Here is a 22,718-nt window from a genome sequence, read left to right as displayed (position 1 = left end):
AGCTCTCAGAGATCACCGTGATCAACATGTTGTTAATAATTCTTGGAGAGAAATAGCTTGCACTGTCGGAAAAGACGAGGACGCTGGTAAAAATGCTGGAATGCCATGTTGTAAACAACAGTCATTTTTACATCTACTACGGTGTAGTGTTGGATGCATGCTGTAGAGTTCCACGCTGCCCCTTTCAGTTTGGGAGAGTATTGGCTCACCGCCAAGGGTGTCAGTTTGTTGTCAGAATTGCTGGGGACAATAACCATACACTTGAGTGGGGTTTAAAAATTGCTGGGGACAATAAAGTAGGCTAGCACAGGGGTCGGCACCCCGCGGCTCTGGAGCCGCATGCGGCTCTTCCATCCATCTGATGCGGCTCTCTGTGCTTGTAAAATAATGAATGGATATTTAAATAAAAAGCTTTATATTTTACTGCATTAATTTTACATCTGTAAGCTAATTCTAAATGTAAAGATTGTCTGCGTGAACCTGAACAGTTCCAACCCGGTCTTAATGTGAGACCGGGTTGACGGGTCACGCTTGTGCTCGCAGCGTTTTAAAAAGAAACGTATATGACAAAAGGGGCACCTGCTCAGTAAAACCATCAACAGGGTGAAAAATACCAAAAATTGAAGGCAGAGACGGGCTACAACTTCTGGGTCCATTTTATATAAATCGTTTTATTGATTATCGTCTTATGAAAGATAACTGACATTCACGAGCGACCAGGCGCGTTGCAAGCTTTTCAAAAGTGTGGGGGATGTTGTCTGTGCCTAAAATAATTTCATATTATTCATCTTGTTAGTTTAATTTCCATAATAGCGGAGCAGGTGCGAATTTTAGACGTGTCACGCATGTCTCCGTTTTAAACATGTTTAAACTGTTCAGAATACAAATCCAGGCTCTGTCTCGTTAGATTGGTGTAACTAAAGTTTGTACTGAATGAAACTTTACATTAAACCATGTTGAAAAGAAAAGGATCCGATTAAATCATTTCCCCCTCATTTACAGTCACGGAGTACGTAGTGCGCATGGCTCTGGGGTTAATCAAGTTTAATTGTTTCTCTTTGCAACAATCTTCACAAGAAGGCAAAACCGGTAAATGGCAGGTTACAGATATTTCCATTTGACTGTTTATTTTGACAGATAAACTCAAGGATGTTGGTTGTTTTGAAAGAATTACCCCGACGCACACTGATGCGCATGGATGAGCTGACATTTTAATCGTTAACGCACATCGCGTTTGCAAAGCAAGAATTTGGTCTAGTTCACTAGGCTAGCATATCGCAGGTTTTCCTAATATCGTGCAGCCCTAATAGGCAACCAATGTAGGGAACCTAAGACAGGAGAGATATGATCTCTCTTTTTAATTCTCATCAGAACTCCAGCTGCAGCATTTTGGACAAGCTGACGACTTTTCTCTGGGATGGAAACCTTTCCACCCGGTTCTCCCCAGCGGCAGCTCTGCGCATCTCAGATCGCAGCAGCACTTGTGTAGCTCTCGGAAGACTTCTGTGTTCCACCCGGTTTTACCCAGCGGTCAGCCCGGCGTATCTCTGACTCAGAAGCTCTGGTGTTGTGCATAGTTAACTCCGGTTGTAGCTAGGTTGCTACCTCCGTTAGCTTAGCTCCCACCTCCGCGTTAGCTTTGGGTTAGCTTCAGTTTAGCTTGTAGGTAGTTAGACCGGGTGTCGTCAGTTGATCCCAGCCTTACAGCCCCACCTCTTCCCTTTTGTGGAATTGTCTGGGCTTGACGGAACCTGTGACACGGTCAAAATGGCGGTGGTGGCCACCTCCCATTTCTCTTCAAAAACGTGTTATTGGAGTCTATGGAAACCCAATGTCCATATATGTATATGTTGATGGTTTTAATACACATTTACACATGCTGTTCAAACGAATTTTGCCTCTGGCCGATATCTTTAAATGAGTGAGTGAACCCACTACCAAGGATGAACTCTGCTAACTTTAAAAATCAGCTGCTCTAAATAAGCATGAAGGTCAGAGAGGAGCTCTAGGATGGACATGGATAAAGGAACTGTAATGTAGAGGTAAAGTAGGGCAGGGCTAACAGTTAACAGTCTCATGTTAGAGTTTTGTCATGAGAACATTGAGATACCTCACATACTGATGGCATCTAATAATTAACTTTTTTCCCCCAAAATAAAGAATAATTTTAATCACAATTGAAACGTACAATCCTAGAAAAACCTCGTCCAATCAATGTGCACGCCCTGTTCTCACTGATTGGATAGAAATCTTCCCATCAAACTGTGTGTCCATGTGTGTGCATGCACACACGAGCGTGTTTTGAACTGGTGTTGTGGTTTAGCACATATGTAACCATCTTTACGCTGACAAAAATGCAACTAAGCAACTTTTACTTTGAGTACATTTTATTTATGATACATTTTACTTGAGTAAAAAATGATCAAAGTGCTGGTACTCATACTGAAGTAGGAAATTTTAGTACTCTTTCCACCTCTGATAGTCCGAAACCTTTCTGTTAGGAATCGAGGGACTCAAAAGTCTCTCATTAAGAAAGAGCCTTCAGGGGTCCCCGAGGGTTGTGTCCAAATACAAGCTGTGCGGGACTGAAACCTAGGGACTCTCGTTCAGCTTCACGGGCTGCAAACAAAACAAAAGGCAATCCGTCTGCCCACGATTTGGGTGACTGCAAACCGTTTGGTCAACATGGCCTTAAGGAAATGGTAATACCCCCCTCAGAGTCTTACTCCACCCACGTATCAATTTTAAAAACTGCAACATTAGTAGGCGTTGCCTGGAGGGCCGAGAGGGCGGAGCCGCGGCAGTGACGAAGACGATGGGTAACGAGATGATGCTAGCTCCCTTCACTCTGAGCAGTCATTAGAAGTGGAGGACGTTTCTCCCCCTCCTTACCCAGACACTCGAGAAGAAAGGGACCAAGTCTATTTGGAGGAGACAAGCGGACCTGAGCCTTATTGTTTTGAGCTTGTGAGTTGCCTGAAACTAGCGGAACCGACCCAACAGAACCAGCTCTGAATGGTAAGTAGCCGTTAGCCATAGCATTAGATTAACTGCAGGGTTTGCTCCACGGCCCTAGAGAGCTAGTGTTTAGCATGTTTTAGAGATTTATCTTCTTCAACACACCTGGTTTTAATCAGCAACAAATAGCTGAGCTGCTTAACAGCTAATCTAACCTGTTAAAGCAGGAAAACCACTGAAACGTGCTGGATAGCAGCTCTCCAGGAGCCCTGGGCTCAAGTTACAATCTGCTGCATAAAGTTATGAAAATACCCCATGAGAAAATTATTCTGTAATGTGTTCAGCCCACTAAAACGGCCCTGATTTCATTATTTACTGATACCAGCTGCTCTCTTGGTTGTAGGTGATCCTCTGGTGTCTGCAGCTGGTCTCTGCTGGTGTCGTCAGGATCAGGAGCTTTCAGAAGAATGTGCCTTTCAATGACTCTTTCCCCCTTATTTGTTATAGTAATTAAATAAATCTCAATTTATATATTTCCTGTTTTTGTTCATGTCCATAAATACTTAAACATGCTTGAAATTAAAACAAGCTTTTAACAGTGAGGTGCTAGTTTAATTCATCACAATAGAGCTAGTTAAACATGCAACAATGTGATAATTCAATTAATGTTATTTATAAATATCCATTAAAATATAAAAACTGGAATCAAAATGAGATATTTGGCAGCACAAAAAACTTGTCAAACACAATATTTATTATAATAATTGTAGGCAGACAGGAGACAGAGCTGATGGAGGTTCTCAGTCATCGAAGGATGGCTGAAGGCTTTCCAGGAACAGGAGATGTGGTGTTGTCTCTTCTCTATTCTGCCAGATGAGCTGATAGGTTACAGGTGTGTGAGGACATCCTCATGCTGTCATAACCAGATGACATGAGTTATCAGGTGATCAGCCAGGCTAATGATGAGATGCAGAAAGAAAACAAATCCAGGACAGTGTACAGTAATGACAATAATAATCTGTGGTGTTGCTCACCTTATGTGCTCTTAGAGTATTAACGTGTGCCTGCCTCATGGTGTAGAGTCCATATTTTGCTGAGTGTCCTGCAATAATGCAGGTTATTAGTTAATTTACTTTTGATAGCAAAAACAAAATATTTAATGTAAAAGTTATTTACCAGGTGAATCAGCTCACACGTCACCACCAAGTGTCACAGGAGCAGAATCAGTAGCCTCCTTCATGATGTCATGATGTAATCACATACTTATTTAACTGTTAATATCTTAAAAATTCTGAAATGTTTTAATTTTTTTACCTTGAACAGTTCACTGAGCTTGCACTGTCACTGAGGTGGAAGATGGAATCAACAGCAGACACCTCACATCTTGGTCTTTTCAGGGGGGTGTGGACGCTGCTCTGGGACTTTCTGGAAGATGAATTTCCGTCATGGTCCCTGTGTCACAAGACACACTGAGGCTGGGAGCTCTAAACTGGGTGGCTATGTAAAAAACAAATAAGCAGCACATTTATAAATGTTTAAAATAGCATAAAATCACATAACAATAATCTGTAAAACAAATTAAAACTAGAAGGTGATAAAATGTTTATATAGAAGATTATTAAAAATAATTCACCTTTGCTACGGGTAAGGCTTTTCACGTCAGCCTGGACAAGTGCATTCTTGCAGACTACTAAATCAGTCTGACAGCCAGTGTCTTGGGTAGATTTAGCCTGAAAAAAAAAAATAGAAGCACATTGTTGTTGGAGTTTATAAAGTCAGATAATATACAAAAGAAACTGTCCTATATAGGCGCTTTATAACATTCCTAGTGTGTGATCGTCATTATAACGTAAAAGTCAGTCACAAATGATGTGGAGAGAGCCTGAAATGCGACCTCCTGAACAGAATTCATCACGGAACTGGGTCACAAGCTGGATTTCACGCTGTAATGCGGTCTGTCAACTAGTGCTGCGTTAGTTAGTCACTGTTGCAGAATTACCGACTGACACAAAAACAACCCGAAAACAACCCGAATTTTCGCCGAGCCTGACAGTAATAGTCATGTGGACCGTTTTGTCGGCCAGGGCTTCGAGATATGTTCCGATTCGCCGCTGATTCTAACCTTACATCCCATTCCACATTTTGTGAACTTGACAAATCAGCCCGAAGGCAGTGCAGACTGATATTAGCTATAAATGAAGTGAACTACGTCCCTCAAACTTTGCATTTAGGTAGGGAATTGTCTTTAGAAGATGTTAAAACTTATTTAGCTTACTCACCTCAGACTGGAGCCCGCCATGGTGGGGGAGCAGAGTCGGTGGGCTGTATCTAAATTGCGGAAGAGCCACGGTGGGCACAGCCTCCCTCTTCAAACGGAGACGTGCAGAATTGCGGGTAAAATGCTGTTTGCAGACTACAGCACCAGGTGGGAGCTGACTGTTTTCCAGACACCGATTGCGCACAACCACTGGCGCCTAATTTCTAAGTCCAGCGGAAAGGAGTGCAACCCCACAGAGCCACCGCAACCATACTACACTACACCTTCTCACCATACTAACACGATATGGTAGCCTAGTGAACTAGACCAAATTCTTGCTTTGCAAAGAATGGTCTAGGCATGCTCCATTGGAACCTCAACAGCTCCTACCAGGACTCTGGCTAGCCAATCACAGCTCTCTAGAGGGGTTTCAAACACATAAAGAGCTGTGATTGGTCCATAATGGTGGGCCAATCATAGTGCTCTATCTGCTTAGTGAACAAATCACAGAGCTTTATCCACTTTGTGGGCCAATCAGGGCACTCTATATGCCTGGTGGGTGGGATGATGCAACAGAGTGAAACAAGAGTATGTCACATTCATTGTCCAGTGGAATGCGGAGATCATTTGAAAGACAACGGTAGATCCCGCCCCACAACCGAGAGCCGTCAATGGAGCATGGCCAGACTAAATAATACATTTATTTAGTCTGGCTTGCCGGGCTAACGATATGGAGCACTAAACCTGAACTACTTTCCTAATAACACTAACAGCTAAACACTAACTAAACTACAATATCCAACAGCCAAGCTAACACTAAAGAAGTATGTATAACACTAAAAGCTATGCTAAAGACTAGGATATGCTAATGCTATATGCTAATGCTGAATTACCGCTAACTGTCCTACACTCGCTTGCAAATCCAACTTCCAACTTGCCACAAGGCGTGGCCGAGACTCTCGATGCTTTATAACTTTGACACAGAGCTGCTACGTAGTACTCTACTGGTTTACGTAGTATCTTACTCTTTAGCCATTGGCTAAAGTGTATTAAAAATGACTCAAACTCTATGTTTTAAGCTGAAGGTGGCGCTATACTGTGGTATTTAGGCAGAATTTTTAAATTTTAAAGAAAATGCACCAAAATGCTAAAATAATGAATACACACACATTTAAAACACTATTAGACACTCATTTATACAGTTCATCAGCAAAAAAAAAGGTTAATTTAGACGTTACTTGCTCTTTAAGGGTCTGATGCCATCTCTCTGACCCCGGCTTTCCACCGGAGCCGTCAGCAGCACGTTACTGCAGCAACACGTCATAGCTGCTGATAGGAACCGCTGTGGTCAACAGAACCTTTTCCACCGGAGCCGTCAGCAGCGCGAGTCGGCCGCGTCTCAGGAGCAGCATGTCGCGGCCTTTACGCGCCGGTTCTATTTTCTACGTGCGACGCCTCTGAAACGGGTCAAGTTCGACATTTTTGGGGAAGGAAAGACAGGAAATCGGACGCGGAAATGGAGAGAAGCTCCCGAGATTTTCAGAATAAAGAACGTACTGCCTTCCGGTTGCTTTACTTTTAAAAAAGGTTACTAACTGTGCGGCCCCGTGAGAAGTTATCACCTAGCTAGCGGTCTCCTTTGTTTTTCAGGTCCATGTTGGCGATTATAAAACGGACAGAACATAAAACACTAACCATGTTGTAGTTTTCTCCTGCTTGTTGTTGTGTTTACTGACGAAGTCACTCGTGTGACTTCGTGCTCGGTCGGTGACAGCTGCTCCCCTGCTGCTTCGCGTCTCCTGGGAAGGGCAGAGCAGCAGCTTACACGAGCAAGACGTGCTGCTGCAGTAACGTGCTGCTGACGGCTCCTGTGGAAACCCGGGGTCAGGCGCCTTGACTCTGCGGATGGTAAGCAGATGAAGTAACATGTTTGATGCCTAGGTTCTGGGTAACTTGTTTAGACAACCGTGATTTAATATTGGTATCCTGATCAGTCTGTATCACCTTGGGTAACCCGAACATGGAGAATCCTGGTGGCTGAACACATCAGAGTTAACAGGAGTCTTTTTCCAGTTCTGGATCGCAGAAAGGGTCCAACACAATCTAATATTACACAGTCAAAAGGCATACCCATTACTGGAATGGGTTTCAGTGGAGCTGGGTGTTTACCGTATTTTCCGGACTATAAGCCGCTACTTTTTTCCCACGCTTTGAACCATGCAGCTTATAATGAGGTGCGGCTTTAGTCAACCAGAAAGGATGGATCCTAGAAAGTCTAATGAAGGAATGGTTAAAGGAGTGCTACGGAAAGCGCCCAGGAGGATTTTTTTTCCACAGTAAAACGGCGCTGCTTTTCTCCCCAGCTTCAACCCGGGATGATGCGCAGGAGAACGATGAATAAACTAATCAATAACTTTTCTGTTTTGTTTGATACTGATCAGTTCAGTTACGTTCAGTTAAACTACGTTTTCAATTCAGTAGATATCTGTGGCTTTTAGCCCGGTGCGGCTTATATTGAGGTGCGCTCTATAGACCCGGAAATTACAGTAACCTGATTTGGTTTTCCACTCAGTTGGCAAACATGGCACTGCTTACAGAAAAGTGACACATCCTTTTTCATAGCAGGCCAAAAGTAGTGTTGTAACAAGAGGTTATATTTTTCCTACTCCTAGATGTCCCAACTAGTCACTCTCATGGGCCATAGAGATAAAAGCCTTTGTAGCTGACGAGGGGAAGACTATTTGTTTTACAAGTCCCCACTCAGCACCACCAGTGTTTGGCTGGGGCCAAAAGCGAATCAGGACATTATTTTCTAGTTTATAAAGAACTGAGGAAACATCACGAGTGTCAGATAAAACCACTAGATTAAAACAGAGTTGGAAAGAAGCACCAGCTTTCTGAGCCTTTATTAGAGTTTTTTCTGTGAGAGGGAACTCACCAGTCTCCTACAACAGGCGTGATCTTAGGAGGATCACTCAGGTCATCGAGACACATCAAAGTATCATCTAGCTGAATGTCTGATACCTTTCGTGATTGAGACCTTGTGACCGCACAAGCTGGATACAGAGTTATGACAGTCTATTAATCAACTTCTTGATAAAATAAACTTAGTGGTACTCATCACTATCTCTGATCCCAACCACTTAGAGAATGCTCTGGATGTCAGCACAGGGATCCTTGGAAACTCTCGTTCCAACCACAAAAGCAGCAGCTTTTCCCTCTCGGCACCTCTCAGCGTCCTCTCAGTCTGGTCTCATTCACAGCTCTCCAGCTCAGCAGTTCAGCTGCAACCGATTCCGCTATATGCCAGCTCCTTTCTCCAGCTCCTTCTTTACTCAGCTTCAAAAACCTCCCTCCAACGCTCATCTCTCCAGCTCCTCTTAGTCTGGCTTTTCAGCTGTTTGTGCAGACCTCTTAATCAGATGATGTGCACCAGCTGCCCTGTGGGGAGCAGCAGCAGGCCAAAGGGTTCCAGATAATGGCTCCCTCTGGTGGGGTAATTTAGCTGGATCATGGGGTTCACCTCACAGGATGAACAGAGGGAGATAAACCCATCAGCCCAAATATAGGGAGCTGTAACATTCCCTCACCCGTGAACAAAACCTTGAGATACTTGAACTCCTCCACTTGAGGCAGGACCTCGTCCGTGACCTGGAGAAGGCATTCTACCCTTTTCTGATTTAAGACCATGGTTTCAGATTTAGAGGAGCTGATTCTCATCCCAGCTGCTTCACACTCGGCTGCGAACCGTTCCAGCAAAAGCTGAAGATCTCGTTCTGATGAAGCCAACACGACCACATCATCTGCAAAAAGCAGAGATCCGATCCTCTGGCCATCAAAACAAATGCCCTCAACACCAAATAAACAAAAAATGAAGCATAAAGATCATTGCTGTTACAAACTGTACGTTAATCTTAGTGAAACAATGACGTCTCGTGCTCAGAAAATAAAAATTGCTAAAATCAAAGACTGAAAAAACTCCACCATCGTGTAACTGCTGCTTTACCCAGAACAGAACACACTCATAACAACTGAATGATGGAGGACACTCTAACAGGTCTGCAGAGAACATTTTGTACTTTTGGAAGTACTGTTGTTAAATAAATCCCTCGAGTCTTGTGTGGGTGCTCGTATGTCTCTTTGAATTTGTCTTTTGGCTAAATCTTTGCCCACAGACCTCATAGGCAAAAGTATTCTCTCCTGTGTGGACTCTCATGTGTGTGTTTAAACTATGTTTACGGCTAAATCTTTGTCCACAGAGCTCACAACTAAATGATTTTGGTTCTTTCTGGACTTTTCTACATGAGCCTCCATGTTGCTTCTCTTTCACTCATTTTGTATTAACCGAACACTCTGAAGACTTCACTGCTGAATGACGTCACTCTCACATGTTCCTGAAGAGACCACTGGTGTTGGAACCGTATACCACACACAGGGCAGCTAAATGATTTGTTGACTGTCTTAATATCTGACTCTGAAGACTTGTTCTCATTACAGCCATGGTCTCTGTTTCCAGTTTCAGGCCCAGAGTCTGAATGCTCAGAGTCTAGATTCACATCATCTTCATCTTCTCCACCAACTTCAATCTCTGAAGAATCGGATGTCTTTTCATTAGGGTCCAGATCTAGGTTCTTGATAGTTTCTGCTCCTCCACCATCTTTTGCTGTCATCTGCCCATTCAAGCTGCTGGTTGGGACACCCCCGTCTTTCATTTGATGGTTGTGGAAATGTAAGAGCAGAGGTTTCTCATCCGACTCTTCTCTCTTCCTTGAAACTGCAGTGAACCAAGCACAAATATATAAAAGAAAAATATTCAGTAAAAAGACAAGTCAAAATACGTAGGGGTGTTTTTGCAATCAGTAATATACATAACAAATGTTGGTAAACACATTACTATTGTAACGTGCCAAAGGGTAAATTTTTCACCATCTACATTGACCAACATAGTGACATTTCATCTAAAACATAAACCCACTTTCTATTTGGACTTCCAGAACCAGAAGGTTCTGTTCAGTGCGTGTTTACATACAGAAGACAAAACATCCAGACAAACATTCTCTCCCAAGGTTCCTGCACTCTCTGTGAAAGCCAGACGTCAACATTCTTCACTCTGAATAAGTGGAGACTCCCTGATTTTATAGTTATGTAAAGGGTTTAATTGACATATTATTTCATGAACCATAAGACATGAGATTCTATAGAAAATATGAAATCAATCTTATGGATCTTTGGGTACTTTTAACCAGAAGATTGGAACTTTTTATTGCAGGGATTATGTAACAACTTCGCATTGACCGAGAGACAACAGAAGAGAGAGTCAAGTTTTAAAAGTTTAAAGATTTATTACTAAACAAATTAAACTAGACTAACTTTAAACACTAAATGTATGGTGTAACTAAGGTGAAGTGAGACGGAGAATGGTGTAATGTGGAATGTTGCTCAGAACCAGCAAATCCGGAGAAACGATTAGTTCTGATGGGAGTGAAGGTGATGTCTTCACGCTAAGCTTTGATTTGGAGATTCATGAACACATAAGACGCCATGTTGTCTCTCCACACATACCCTTAGAATGAGACCTCCGTACAAATCCAGAATGCCAGGTCCTCGAACCCCTCATTCGGTACTGGAGCCGATGAAACAGCGTCAGCAGTACGACAGACTAGTCTTTGGATTGTCTCCAGGTAAAAAGCAACAGTTGACAGCGTCAGATGGACCCGGAGGGTCAGTGAGTTCAGCTTTTATTCTGAAAAGAACCATTGCTTGGTTGGTAAAATGCAACAGATTTTATCCAGCTTGTCGTTGGTTCTTTCGGCTGAAGAGGAAAGTTATGGATTGGCCACTCCGAAAACTTCTCTAGAAGGATTTGAACTGGCGTTAAAGATGACGTGGGCATAGTTTTATATTTCGGATGTGTTGGTTTATGGTCAAATGAAAAGATGTAAGCACCACCAAAACCACGCCTCCGTCAGATCTGGAAGATTCAGATTGGATCAGTAAAAGCAATGTGTCATGTCTTAACGCTACGTGTGATCAGTCTCTAGTGGAAACATTTAAAGTTATATTACTTATGATATTCTATAGGATTATAATAAAGTAATTAATATTTTCATTTCACAAATTGGTTCACATTTTATTATTGACGAACACTTTGTTTTATTAGCTTACTAAAAATAGAGTTCTTTCATTTATTAACTCATTCACTGCCATTGACCACTAAAGTCGTCATTTTAGATCCAACCGTTCACTGCCAATGACGACTAAAGTCGTCATTTGCATTTTTTTACTGTTTGAGCATCGGAACGAGCCCCCGCGCTGAGAGAACAAACATCTCAGCCCTGAAGCCGATCTTCATCCGCATACGTCACACGTCACATGATCAGGAAGCAACACATCCATGTGTTTGGAGATCGTTTTGGGCCGTTCCTGTAAAAAAAGTGAGGCGCGAACCGGAAAAGCGTCTGCCGATCACATTTCGACAACGGATTATGAAAGAACGGATAACGCTCGAAACACGCGGCTTCTTCCTGATGTAAGAAGTGAGTCTCCTCTTTGTTTTGGTTGCTTTGGCATCGACATCATGCTAGCGCGCAACGTTCTGTGACTCTTAAAAAAACAGTATAAACGGTGAGAAGCGCTGGCAGCGAAGGCCGTTAGTGATCAGGAAACGGCTGGCAGTGAATGAGTTAAAAAGAAAGAGTTCTATGTCTTCATTCTGCTCTTGGGCTGGAAAGGAAAACAGTTTAGAAGCAAATGCATGACCTTGAGCAATATCTCATGCAGACTAGTTCTTGCTGAGGAGAGGGGGAAATGACTTTTAGGTGGAAAACAGTCATTTCATTCCGTTATAGTTATAAGTTAAATATTTATATGTGATTAATGAACAAGATGTTTAAATGAAATGTTTGAATAACCTGAGCTTAAATTAACTAATCTGAAATGAATATTGTTCTTACAATGATCCATTTATATCACAAATCACCATGTGTTTGATCATCACACAAGAGTTTTAAGACATTCTCATTCACAGTGTTAAAAGCATCTTTGTATCTGAGGAGGGTGTGGCTTTCTGAGGGATGTTGGTAAATACTCAGAAACGTGTCAATTTCTGATTGGCCAAACTTGGCCAGAAATCATAACAAAGTAGTTTAATAAAACAAGAATTATTTCCCGAGTAATTCAGTTTCTCACTGACCCTCGAACCGGCCAAATCGGGAAAGAAGCATCTCTTTTGAAACAATCTCCTTTGACCTTAAGTCAAAACCTTTCTGCGACGCTGCAAGTGATTACAGACACAACAGCTCTTTTCAGAGCTACTTCAACTCTCAGACATCCACCTTGGACACCTAACCTGCAGACCCCGGGTTGCATCTCATGGCCAGGGAAGCTGAACTCAGAGGAAGCTACTAATCTCTGAGTATTGTGGTTTCAATATCTGGTGTAAGGGAAAAATGAAAAGTTCTTACATTTTATTTAATGAACCATAAGGCGTGGGATTCCATAGGAAATATGAAATCCGCGTCACGGATCGGGGGTTATTTAAACCAGAAGATCGGATCTTTTTAATGCAGAGATTATGTAACCGTTATGTATTCACTCAGAGACAACAGAATAGAGAGAGTCAAGTTTCAAAGTTAAGGATTTTATTACTAACAATTAAACTAGGCTTATTTAAGAACTAAGTGTATAGTGTGACTAAAAATGGATGAGACGGTGAATGGTAAATCAGAACCAGCAAATCCGGAGGAGTGATTAGTTCTGACAGGGACTGAAGATGTTGGTTTGGAATAAGCTTGGGTAGTTTCAGAACTGCATGAGACACCATCAAGTTGCGCCTACCTGCCTGGTGGAAGTCCTCTGGTGAGATCAGAAATGCTGAAGTCGAACCGGACCCTCTCTGGACACCGAGCTGGTAGAAGAGCCGCAGTTCCGACCAGACCCCCGTCTTGAGTTACCTCCGGCACACGACTCTTTTCTTGGTGTCTGTTCAGACCATGATATAAATATATGGACAATGGGTTTCCTTAGACTCCAATAACAAGTTTTTATCCTAAAATGGGAGGTAGCCACCACCGACATTTTGACCGTGTCACAGGTTCCGACAAACCCAGACAATTCCATAAAAGGGAAGAGAGGTGGAGCTGAGGGTGGGGCTGTAAGGCTGGGATCGACTGATGACACCCGGTCGAACTAGCTACAAGCTAACTTGAAGCTAACCCAAAGCTAATGCAGAGGTGGGAGCTAAGCTAATGGAGGTAGCAACCTAGCTACAACCGGAGTTAACTGTGCACACCACCAGAGCTTCTGAGACAGAGATATGCTGGGCTGACCGCTGGGTAAAACCGGGTGGAACACAGAGATCTCCGAGACCTCTGTGGGGGTCTCGGAGACCTCCACAAGCCGGCAGCCGCACAGCAGGCAAGCGCCGCTGCAATCTGAGATGCGGAGAGCTGCCGCTGGGGAGAACCGGGTGGAAAGGTATACATCCCAGAGCTCCACAAGCCGTCAGCCCACGTAGCACACAGAAGCCGCAATCAGACAGAGATGCGCCGAGCTGCGGGGAGAAGTGGCGTATTTTGGCGGTTCTGGCTTGCCATAAGAACCAGCCGTCAGCCTGTGCAGCTAACAGAAGCCACGATCAGACAGATGCGTTGAGCTGCTGGGAGAACCAGCCGTCAGCCCGCGCAGCTAACAGATGCCGAGATCAGACAGATGCACGGAGCTGCTGGGAGAACCAGCCGTCAGCCCGCGCGCAGCTAACAGAAGCCGCGATCAGACAGAGATGGACCGGGCTGCGGGGAGGGGATAAGGGTAGAAAACATCGGTCTCCCGAGAGCTCCACAAGCCGATAGTCGGAACCCAGCTCCACCAGCATGTTATATTTCAACCTATTTTCTAAAGTGCAGCATTATGTTAAACGCACTGGGTTTTACCCTATTACATTTAAACTTCATGGTTAAACAGTACGTTAAAATCTAAGCTCAGCTCGGCAGTGACCTAAAATACATAAATATAATTTTACTTACCGAAAAAAATGAAGTGGAGACTCCTTGGACGCTCTATTAGTGCAATTAATACCACATCAAGTCATTTTGTCCAACAACTGCACAAAAAATATCCAAACAAGAATACACAAACACAGAGACTCAAAATCCCGGAGCAGTTTCCAAGCCAGACCGAGGCTCTACTGAGGCCTTTCCACGGAGCTAGCTTTGTGGTCACGTGGGTCTGATGCTCATTAATTATACAGAATTTTAGGCTTTTAATACACTTAAACAGAAGAGTGAGAAAAAAATTCACCCCCCCTCAGAGTTGTCATGAGTGTAAACTAGATAATTTAAACAAAAAACATGTTTTGGAACCAGGCTGTAAACATGTTTATTTCTGCTGTGAAATTGGTATTTTTAACATGGGAGTCAATGGGGATTTGCTCGCTTCTGACACCAGCCCCCAGTGGATGAGGGTGGAACTGCAATTTATTTCACTTCCAGGTTTGACTCAATTTCAGAGCTGCATGGTGGGGGCCTGGTTCAGACCCAGCCTGGGTCAGTGGAGCTTGTATCCTAATAGGAGCTGTTGTCGTTGCTTGTTGTTATAGCGACTGGATTTTCTCAGCTTGTCGTTGGTTCTTTCGGTTAGAGTTAAGGTCGGATTGGCCACTCCGAAGCTTGCTCTGGAACGCTTTGAACTGCGTTAGAGCTGACGTGGCATTTGTTTTATACCTCGGATGTTATGGTTTATTGTCGAATGAAAATTACCAACCACCGTCAGAAGCACGCCTCCGTCAGATCTGTAGAATTCTGATTGGATCAGTGAAAGAATGTGTTATGTCTTTTTAACACTACGTGAAATGAGTCCTGTTGGAACATTTAAAGTTACATTGCTCATTTCTAAGATCATAATAAAATAATTAATATTTTAATTTCACAGGTCGGTCACATCTTATTATATTGACTAACACTTTGATGGAATAGCTTTATTAAATAGTTCTTTGATTAATTAAAAGAAAAGAGTTCATTCTTCTTTCTTCTGTCTTCATGCTGGAATGTAAACAGTTTAGAAACGAATGTATGACCTTGAGGCTGTTTCATGCACACTGGCACTGTGTCAAAAGGAAACAGCGATTAGGGTAAAAATGGCTCCTTCATCCTTCACACTGGTGACCTCACCACTCTGAACGCAACCCTCCGGTCCGCCGGGAGCAACTCATACCAGGGTATCGTAAGCCTACATACTGGTGTCTGATGAGGTTTTTATCAATAAAACAACTCTCTAGTTTATAACAAACAACAAACTCTTTTACACCCAGATTTCACAATTTCTCTCAGATACAAAGAACGGTTGTTACAACATCTAGCTTCCACCACACCACCTCCCATTATTCATATCTTGTCATGTATCATTAGTTTAGGAAAAATGATTAAATTCATTTTATAAACTATTTACTGACTCTGTCTGAATTAATACGAAGTGTTTATGGTCCCTGAATAAGCAAAGAACCTTAGAATCTTCTGATTAAACATTCAAATATCAAATGATAATTCATATTTGTATGGAATATCACATCTTATTGGTCATAATTAATGTTTTAATTGCTACAAACATCTAACATAAATCTACGATAGAAGAAATCAGGCTCTGATGTTCAGAGTGACCCACATACAGAGAAACACATCTGTCTCTCTGGAATGAGCTGCCGCTCATTATTCGACCGTCACCATCGTAAGACTCGTTTTTATCATCTGGTTTTCTGTGATGGGTTTTTATCTTAATTACTTGTGTTATGACCTTTTTATCTATTTGTTTTAATGTTGTTTTTATTATCCTTATTGCTCTTTTGTGGTTTTATTCTGTCGTGTTCAGCGCCTTGGGCCCCCGCAAGGTTGGTGGAAGGCGCTATGTAAATAAAATTTGATTGATTTGACATTTGATGGGTTCTGATCTGAACAGGGAGAGACTGAAGATCAAGAATCAACAAGAAATGACGTGAAAGCTGCAACCTGATGAGGAAATCATCTGACCGACTACAAATAATTCTGGAACAGAAGAACAGAACACACTCATAACACCTGAATGATGGAGGACACGCTAACAGGTCTGCAGAGAACCTTTAATGTTCAAATGATTCAAAAATTAAACCATCATAACAACCCTAGACAGATGAAGACACGAGACATTCTGTATAAAAGACGATCATGTCTCCTGTCAAGTGTTGATGATCCAACAGCGGACTTAACCAGAACCGCTCTGAACTCTGTCATTTACCATCTAAACATACATTGTTCATGATTCTTCCTCGGTAGTTTTTTTCCACACTACTGGCTCTGTCAGGTCCGTCTTTTTCAGGATTCATTTTTAGTCTAAAAATTTCCCTTTTTTTGTAATTTTATTATGGTCTTTGTTTGTCTTTTTTTTAAGTTTTGTCGTTCTTATAATGCGCCTCGTGAGCGTATCTTGAGAGATGCTATATACAAATTTTTTCTTCTGCCTAGTGGTATGCAAGTACATTACAACGGTACTTGGAAACAGTTCATATTTTATTTCCCAGATGATGGCGTTCAGTGATTCGACAGCATTTGCTGAACCTTACTTAAAAATCAAAACAAAACAAAAACATTGGACTGTGATCTGTATTGCTTAATTAATTCACAAATGAATAAACCCACAGCTTTTATCAGTGATAATGGCAAAAAAATGCCTAAACCACAACTACATGAAAAAAATCAGAACAGGACAACCGCACGAAGCTGCACTACTGAGAGGGCGTGAAGCCTCGTTCACACTGAATACAGAATGCATGCAGAAGTGCAAAGTGTCTGTGATTAATTGTCCACCAGCAGTGATTAGTTGTGTCATCAGAAATAAAGGGAATGTGGTTAATTTTCATGCCGAGCTGTTTCTTGGAGTGCTATGACTCAATCATGGCAAAGTTTGAGTTAAAAAAGATAACCAGTTTATTACAATCTAGTCCATGTTAATACAAGCATCGGTACACCGGTGGAGAACCATGCAGCCCAAAAGTTGTTCTGTCTTTCCAGCATCTGTCCACTGCTTATAACTCTGCAACAGCATCTCTAAAAACTCTGGTACAGGCACATTCCTAAGCCTGCTTAGAATAGCAAAATGCTATTGTAGGAGAATGGAGTCTCCACAGAGCCGCCTTGTAATTTATGACTTCTTGACAACAGTCCCAGCTGTCTCTACACAGCTTTTAAGGTGGGATTTCTTCTTAGGGGCTACAAATGAATAAAGACACATTATTTTTAAGCTGCAGTTATTACAACATTGTATGCTACTATTTTATATACAGATAAATTGTTTAAAGCAGACGCCACCGGTATCTAACAGCTTTAAATTGCAGTGGGTTATGTACTACAACCATCATGTGCCTGTTATCTTGTCTGTTTCTTAATTACAGGAGGGTATAACAGTTTTTTCTTAATCTTTAAGTAATACTTTTTTGTATTCAGAATTCATGAATGAACATCTCAAATGTTTGGTTAAGGTCTGAGTTTAAAAAACAAAGGAGATTTGAAAATGAAAATCAAAAGAAGAGGTGGCTCAAAGACCGATCAACGATAGTTGTAATATTAAGGTTGTAAAAAACTAAATACTACATTTGGAAGTACAGTTGTTAAATATATCCCTTGAGCCTTTTGTGGATGCTCGTATGTCTCTTTAAATTTGTCTTTCGGCTAAATCTTTGTCGACACAGCTCCCAGGCAAAGGATTATCTCCTGTGTGGACTCTCATGTGTGTGTTTAAACTATTTTTATGGGTAAATCTTTTCCCACAGAGCTCACAGGCAAAAGGCTCCTCTCCTGTGTGGACTTTCATATGATTATTTAAATGTGACTTTTTGGTACATCTGTATCCACAGAGCTCACATGCAAACGGCTTCTCTCCTGTGTGGACTCTCATGTGATCGTTTAAACTTGCCTTTTGGGTACATCTGTATCCACAGAGCTCACAGGCAAAAGGCTTATCCCCTGTGTGAACTCTCATGTGTGTGTTTAAATGTGACTTTTTGGTACATCTGTATCCACAGAGCTCACATGCAAAAGGCTTCTCTCCTGTGTGGACTTTCATGTGATCATTTAAATGTGACTTTTTGGTACATCTGTATCCACAGAGCTCACAGGCAAAAGGCTTCTCTCCTGTGTGGACTTTCATGTGTGTGTTTAAATTATTTTTATGGCTAAATCTTTGTCCACAGAGCTCACAGGCAAAAGGCTTCTCTCCTGTGTGGACTCTCATGTGGTCACTGAAACTGTTTTTATGGCTAAATCTTTTCCCACAGAGCTCACATGCAAAAGGCTTCTCTCCTGTGTGGACTTTCATGTGATCGTTTAAACTTGCCTTTTGGGTACATCTGTAACCACAGAGCTCACAGGCAAAAGGCTTCTCTCCAGTGTGGACTCTCATGTGTGTGTTTAAAGTATTTTTCTGGCTAAATCTTTTCCCACAGAGCTCACATGCAAAAGGCTTCTCTCCAGTGTGGACTTTCAAGTGATCGTTTAAATGTGACTTTTTGGCAAATCTGTATCCACAGAGTTCACAGGCAAAAGGCTTCTCTCCTGTGTGGACTTTCATGTGTGTGTTTAAATTATTTTTCTGGCTAAATTTTTGTCCACAGAGCTCACAGGCAAAAGGCATCTCTCCTGTGTGGACTCTCATGTGTCTGTTTAAATCTGACTTTTGGGTGCATCTGTATCCACAGAGCTCACAGGCAAAAGGCTTCTCTCCTGTGTGGACTTTCATGTGTGTGTTTAAATTATTTTTCTGGCTAAATCTTTGTCCACAGAGCTCACAGGCAAAAGACTTTTCTCCTGTGTGGACTTTCATGTGTGTGCTTAAAATATGTTTATGGCTAAATCTTTGTCCACAGAGCTCACAGGCAAAAGGCTTCTCTCCAGTGTGGACTTTCATGTGATAGTTTAAACTGGCCTTTTGGGTACATCTGTATCCACAGAGCTCACAGGCAAAAGGCTTCTCTCCTGTGTGGACTCTCATGTGTGTGTTTAAACCATTTTTATGGCTAAATCTTTGCCCACAGAGCTCACAGGCAAAAGGCTTCTGCCCGGTGTGGCCTTTCATATGACGGGTTAAATTGGACTTTAGGCTAAATCTTTTCCCACAGTCCTCACAACTAAATGATTTTGGTTGTTTCTGGACTTTTCTGCATGAGCCTCCATGTTGCTTCTCTTTCACACATTTTGTATTAACCGAACACTCTGAAGACTTTACTGCTGAATGACTTGTCACTCTCACATGTTCCTGAAGAGACCACTTGTGGAGGAACCGTATACCACACACAGGGCAGCTAAATGATTTGTTGACGGTCTTAATATCTGACTCCGAAGACTTGTTCTCATTACAGCCATGGTCTCCATTTCCAGTTTCAGGCCCAGAGTCTGAACGCTCAGAGTCTAGATTCAAATCATCATCTTCTCCACTAACTTCAATCTCTGAAGAATTGGATGTATTTTCATTAGGATCCAGATCTAGGTTCTTGCTAGTTTCTGCTCGTCCACCACCTTTTGCTGTCATCTGTCCAGCCAAGCTGCTGGTTGGTACACCTCCGTCTTTCATTTGATGGTTGTGGAAATGTAAGAGCAGAGGTTTCTCATCCGTCTCATCTCTCTTCCTTGAAACTGCAGTGAACCAAGCAGAAATATGTGAAAGAAAAATATTCAGTAAAAAGAGAAGACAAAAGACCTAGGGGTGTTTTTGCAATCAGTAATAGACATAACACATGTTGGTAAACACATTACTATATATGGTAATGCATTACTTTAACAAATAACTATGGATGCGTCTCAATTCAGGGTCTGCATCCTACGTCGGCCGGATTCGTCGGCCGGTTACGTCACAGCGCCGCGACTAGGCCTGTCCCAATTCGAAGACTCCTTCAAATGCGGTCGACGAATCCTGCCTTCTTTTCGCCTGAATGAAGGATGGGTCAGGTGTATCCTTCAATAGGTAGCATTTCCCAAGATGCCTTGCGGGCCGGCCGGCAGAGAAACTTAAAAACAATGGCGGACAGTGAAGCGGGAGCTGTCGGAGAGGATTGCGCATATAAATGTCAGTATAAACTTGAAAACTGTTAGGTTAAGGACTTTTTGTGATACATGAACGTTATTTTAGTTAGAAATGTTACAGTAAAAGTGCTTGTATTGCGGTCTCGGCTCGTATGTTCGGCCGCTCGGTGTCGTACTTCTCCTGCTACGTTTTCCCCTGATTTTAATAGAAGTTTGTATTTTAGGTACAAGAGAAAACCAGGTAATTTATTAAGCTTAGGGTGGAGATGGACCACATGGTCACTGGAGCAAAGTATTCGGCGGCTGTGGCATGGAGGTACAATAACATCTCATATTTTAAAAACTGGTTTCAGTTGATTTTTTTTCTGCGAAAACATGAAAGGAATAACCCGTTGTCCTCTTTTCTCTTCCTGTTTCTTTTCCTACATGTTTGTTAAGACTATTCTGGAGAAAATGGGCATCCAGGGGAAGGTGACGGCGATGACCAGCTTCTGGAGCTGATCAGGGAGGACATGAGGCTGCAGAGGGAGGCAGAGCAGCAGAGGGCACAGGAGAGAAGGGAGAACTTTGACAGCTTTTTACTTTGCTAGAAAAAAATGGTTAATAAAGATTAAACATGTACATATAAAAGAAATATCTAAATAAAATCAGTTCTGCATTAAACTCTTGAATTTTATTTTGGTTTACAAATGAGAATTGTTTACTAGAGGGTATCCGCTGGGTCTTAGTCTTAAAAGGTGATAAATCGGTTTTGGTCAAATTAAGACCCTTAGAAAGTATTAAAAACCATTATCACATCTTTACTCAGGCTCAGCTAGTCGAAAGTATTTTCTCCGAATTAGCTCTCCAACAGTCAAGGAAATGATTAAAGATCTAAATAAAACTTCGAGCTCCATCGTTTAAAGTTCCTTCTCCCTTCTGCTCAGCGGTTGCTAGGCGACGGAACGTTCGCTGAGGGAGAGGCGGGAATTCATGAAGGCTAGACCTGTCCAAAATCACAGCCGTTAACATCCGGTCTACCCGGCCGACGGAGGACCCAGCCCACGTCGGCGGGGTGGGCTGGGTCCTTCGAAGGATGCAGACCCTGAATTGAGACACAGCCCATGAATCTAATGAATTGCTTTTAAGTCCAGACATCACTATGCGATTGGTAGAAGGAAAAAACGCTATCGGGAAAATCTGATTAACGCCTCTAAAGCCCTTTTCAGACAGACATTCTGGAACATTTGTGGACAATTCAATCCGGTTTTTAACCGGAACTGTGTTTTCAGACACACCACTTTTGTACCGGAACTTGTCCTTTCGGCTGCGTTCACACAGCAGGGAAAAGTTCCAGAAGTCTGACGGCGGCGGGGGGGTGGGGAATCGGACCCATGTTAAGAAGAAGAAGAAGAAGAAAATATCATTTCTATAGCGCCTCTCAAGATAAAAATCACGAGGCGCTTAAGCATAATTCTGCGCAAACGAAGATGCATAGGAGACCTGGATGATGAAGCTCAATGGTTAAAGGAATCACTGAAGCGGTGTGAAGCGCTCCGTCGCGCGTCTAGGCGGTACCGTAGGAGGCGAGCTGCCGTGGTTCGCCGCATGCTACAGCAGCGGGCTATCTAGGTGCGCACAGCGTCCCCTGGTCCCCTCCTCCTCCCCCTCCCTCTTGTCCGGAACTTTACCTCACCAGTCTGAAGCAGCCACCCTGTCCGTAACAAGTCCGGACCTGTTACTAGGGGCTTTGTCCGGATAAATTCCGGAGCACGTTATCCGGATGTTTGTATTCAGACAGAAAGGTCTTACGGACAGATTCCGGAACATTTCCGTTTTTCATGGCCTGTCTGAAGGGGGCTTAAGAGCCGGTCAAACCAGCTGTCCGTCGCTGCTACTTTGGAGCCTAGAGTTACCCTGACAGCAGCATCGCGTCGGCCCCTCCATTCCTTTCGCTAACACTGTAGTGGCAAAAATGTAAACAAACATATCTGCCGAACATTTACTCCGTGAGAGTCCTGTAAAGTTTGTATCCTACATGAAACCACGGCGCGGAGGAAGCTCGTTAAAATGCATCAAAACAGTAAATGTAATACGTGTTTTAAGAAGAAACTGTGGGTGGAAAGAGGTGAGACTGTAAGGCTCGCTGCAGAAATAAAAACACAGAGCATCAACACTCGTCTGTAACCCATTAAATAATAATGAGCATCATACTGCTAGATCAGTAGTTCTACTCACTAGGTCAGCTGACCTTAATCCACAAGATGGGACATATGGCACTAGAATTCCAGATAAAGAGCTAGGTGCAAGTCCATTTAAACATTTGTAGGCCAGAACCAAAATCTTAAATTCAACACAGAACTGAACTGGGATCCTATGCAGAGAGGCAGCAACTGGAGTGATATGATCAAATCGACCAGTGCCAGACAGGCTGCAGCATTTTGAACTAGCTGCAGACTAGCAATACATCCATGATCAACACCCAA

The 22,718-nt window shown here is 42.6% G+C and overlaps 1 protein-coding gene and 1 long non-coding RNA gene across 2 annotated transcripts in view; both read right to left on the bottom strand.

Annotated features, from left to right (window-relative positions):
- Nucleotides 1–3,692: 3,692 nt before the first annotated feature.
- On the bottom strand, nucleotides 3,693–4,250 carry LOC129156785 (uncharacterized). Its single transcript, XR_008560384.2, has 3 exons — nucleotides 4,135–4,250; nucleotides 3,993–4,060; nucleotides 3,693–3,871 (listed from the first exon to the last, which is right to left on the bottom strand). It is a non-coding gene; the product is annotated as an uncharacterized lncRNA (long non-coding RNA).
- A 12,053-nt stretch (nucleotides 4,251–16,303) lies between these two features.
- LOC107373214 (zinc finger protein 665-like) overlaps nucleotides 16,304–22,718 on the bottom strand; it is a 30,433-nt gene continuing 24,018 nt past the window's right edge. The window contains exon 5 of the mRNA XM_070548181.1: nucleotides 16,304–19,866. Within this exon, the coding sequence (XP_070404282.1) occupies nucleotides 17,891–19,866 (1,976 nt within the window). The 3' untranslated portion in view covers nucleotides 16,304–17,890. The remainder of the gene's footprint in view (nucleotides 19,867–22,718) is intronic.

Source organism: Nothobranchius furzeri, chromosome 2, assembly GCF_043380555.1.
Source record: "Nothobranchius furzeri strain GRZ-AD chromosome 2, NfurGRZ-RIMD1, whole genome shotgun sequence".
NCBI lineage: Eukaryota > Metazoa > Chordata > Actinopteri > Cyprinodontiformes > Nothobranchiidae > Nothobranchius > Nothobranchius furzeri.
Note: the sequence above shows the minus strand (reverse complement) of the source record. Positions and strands in the feature narration are given on the sequence as shown.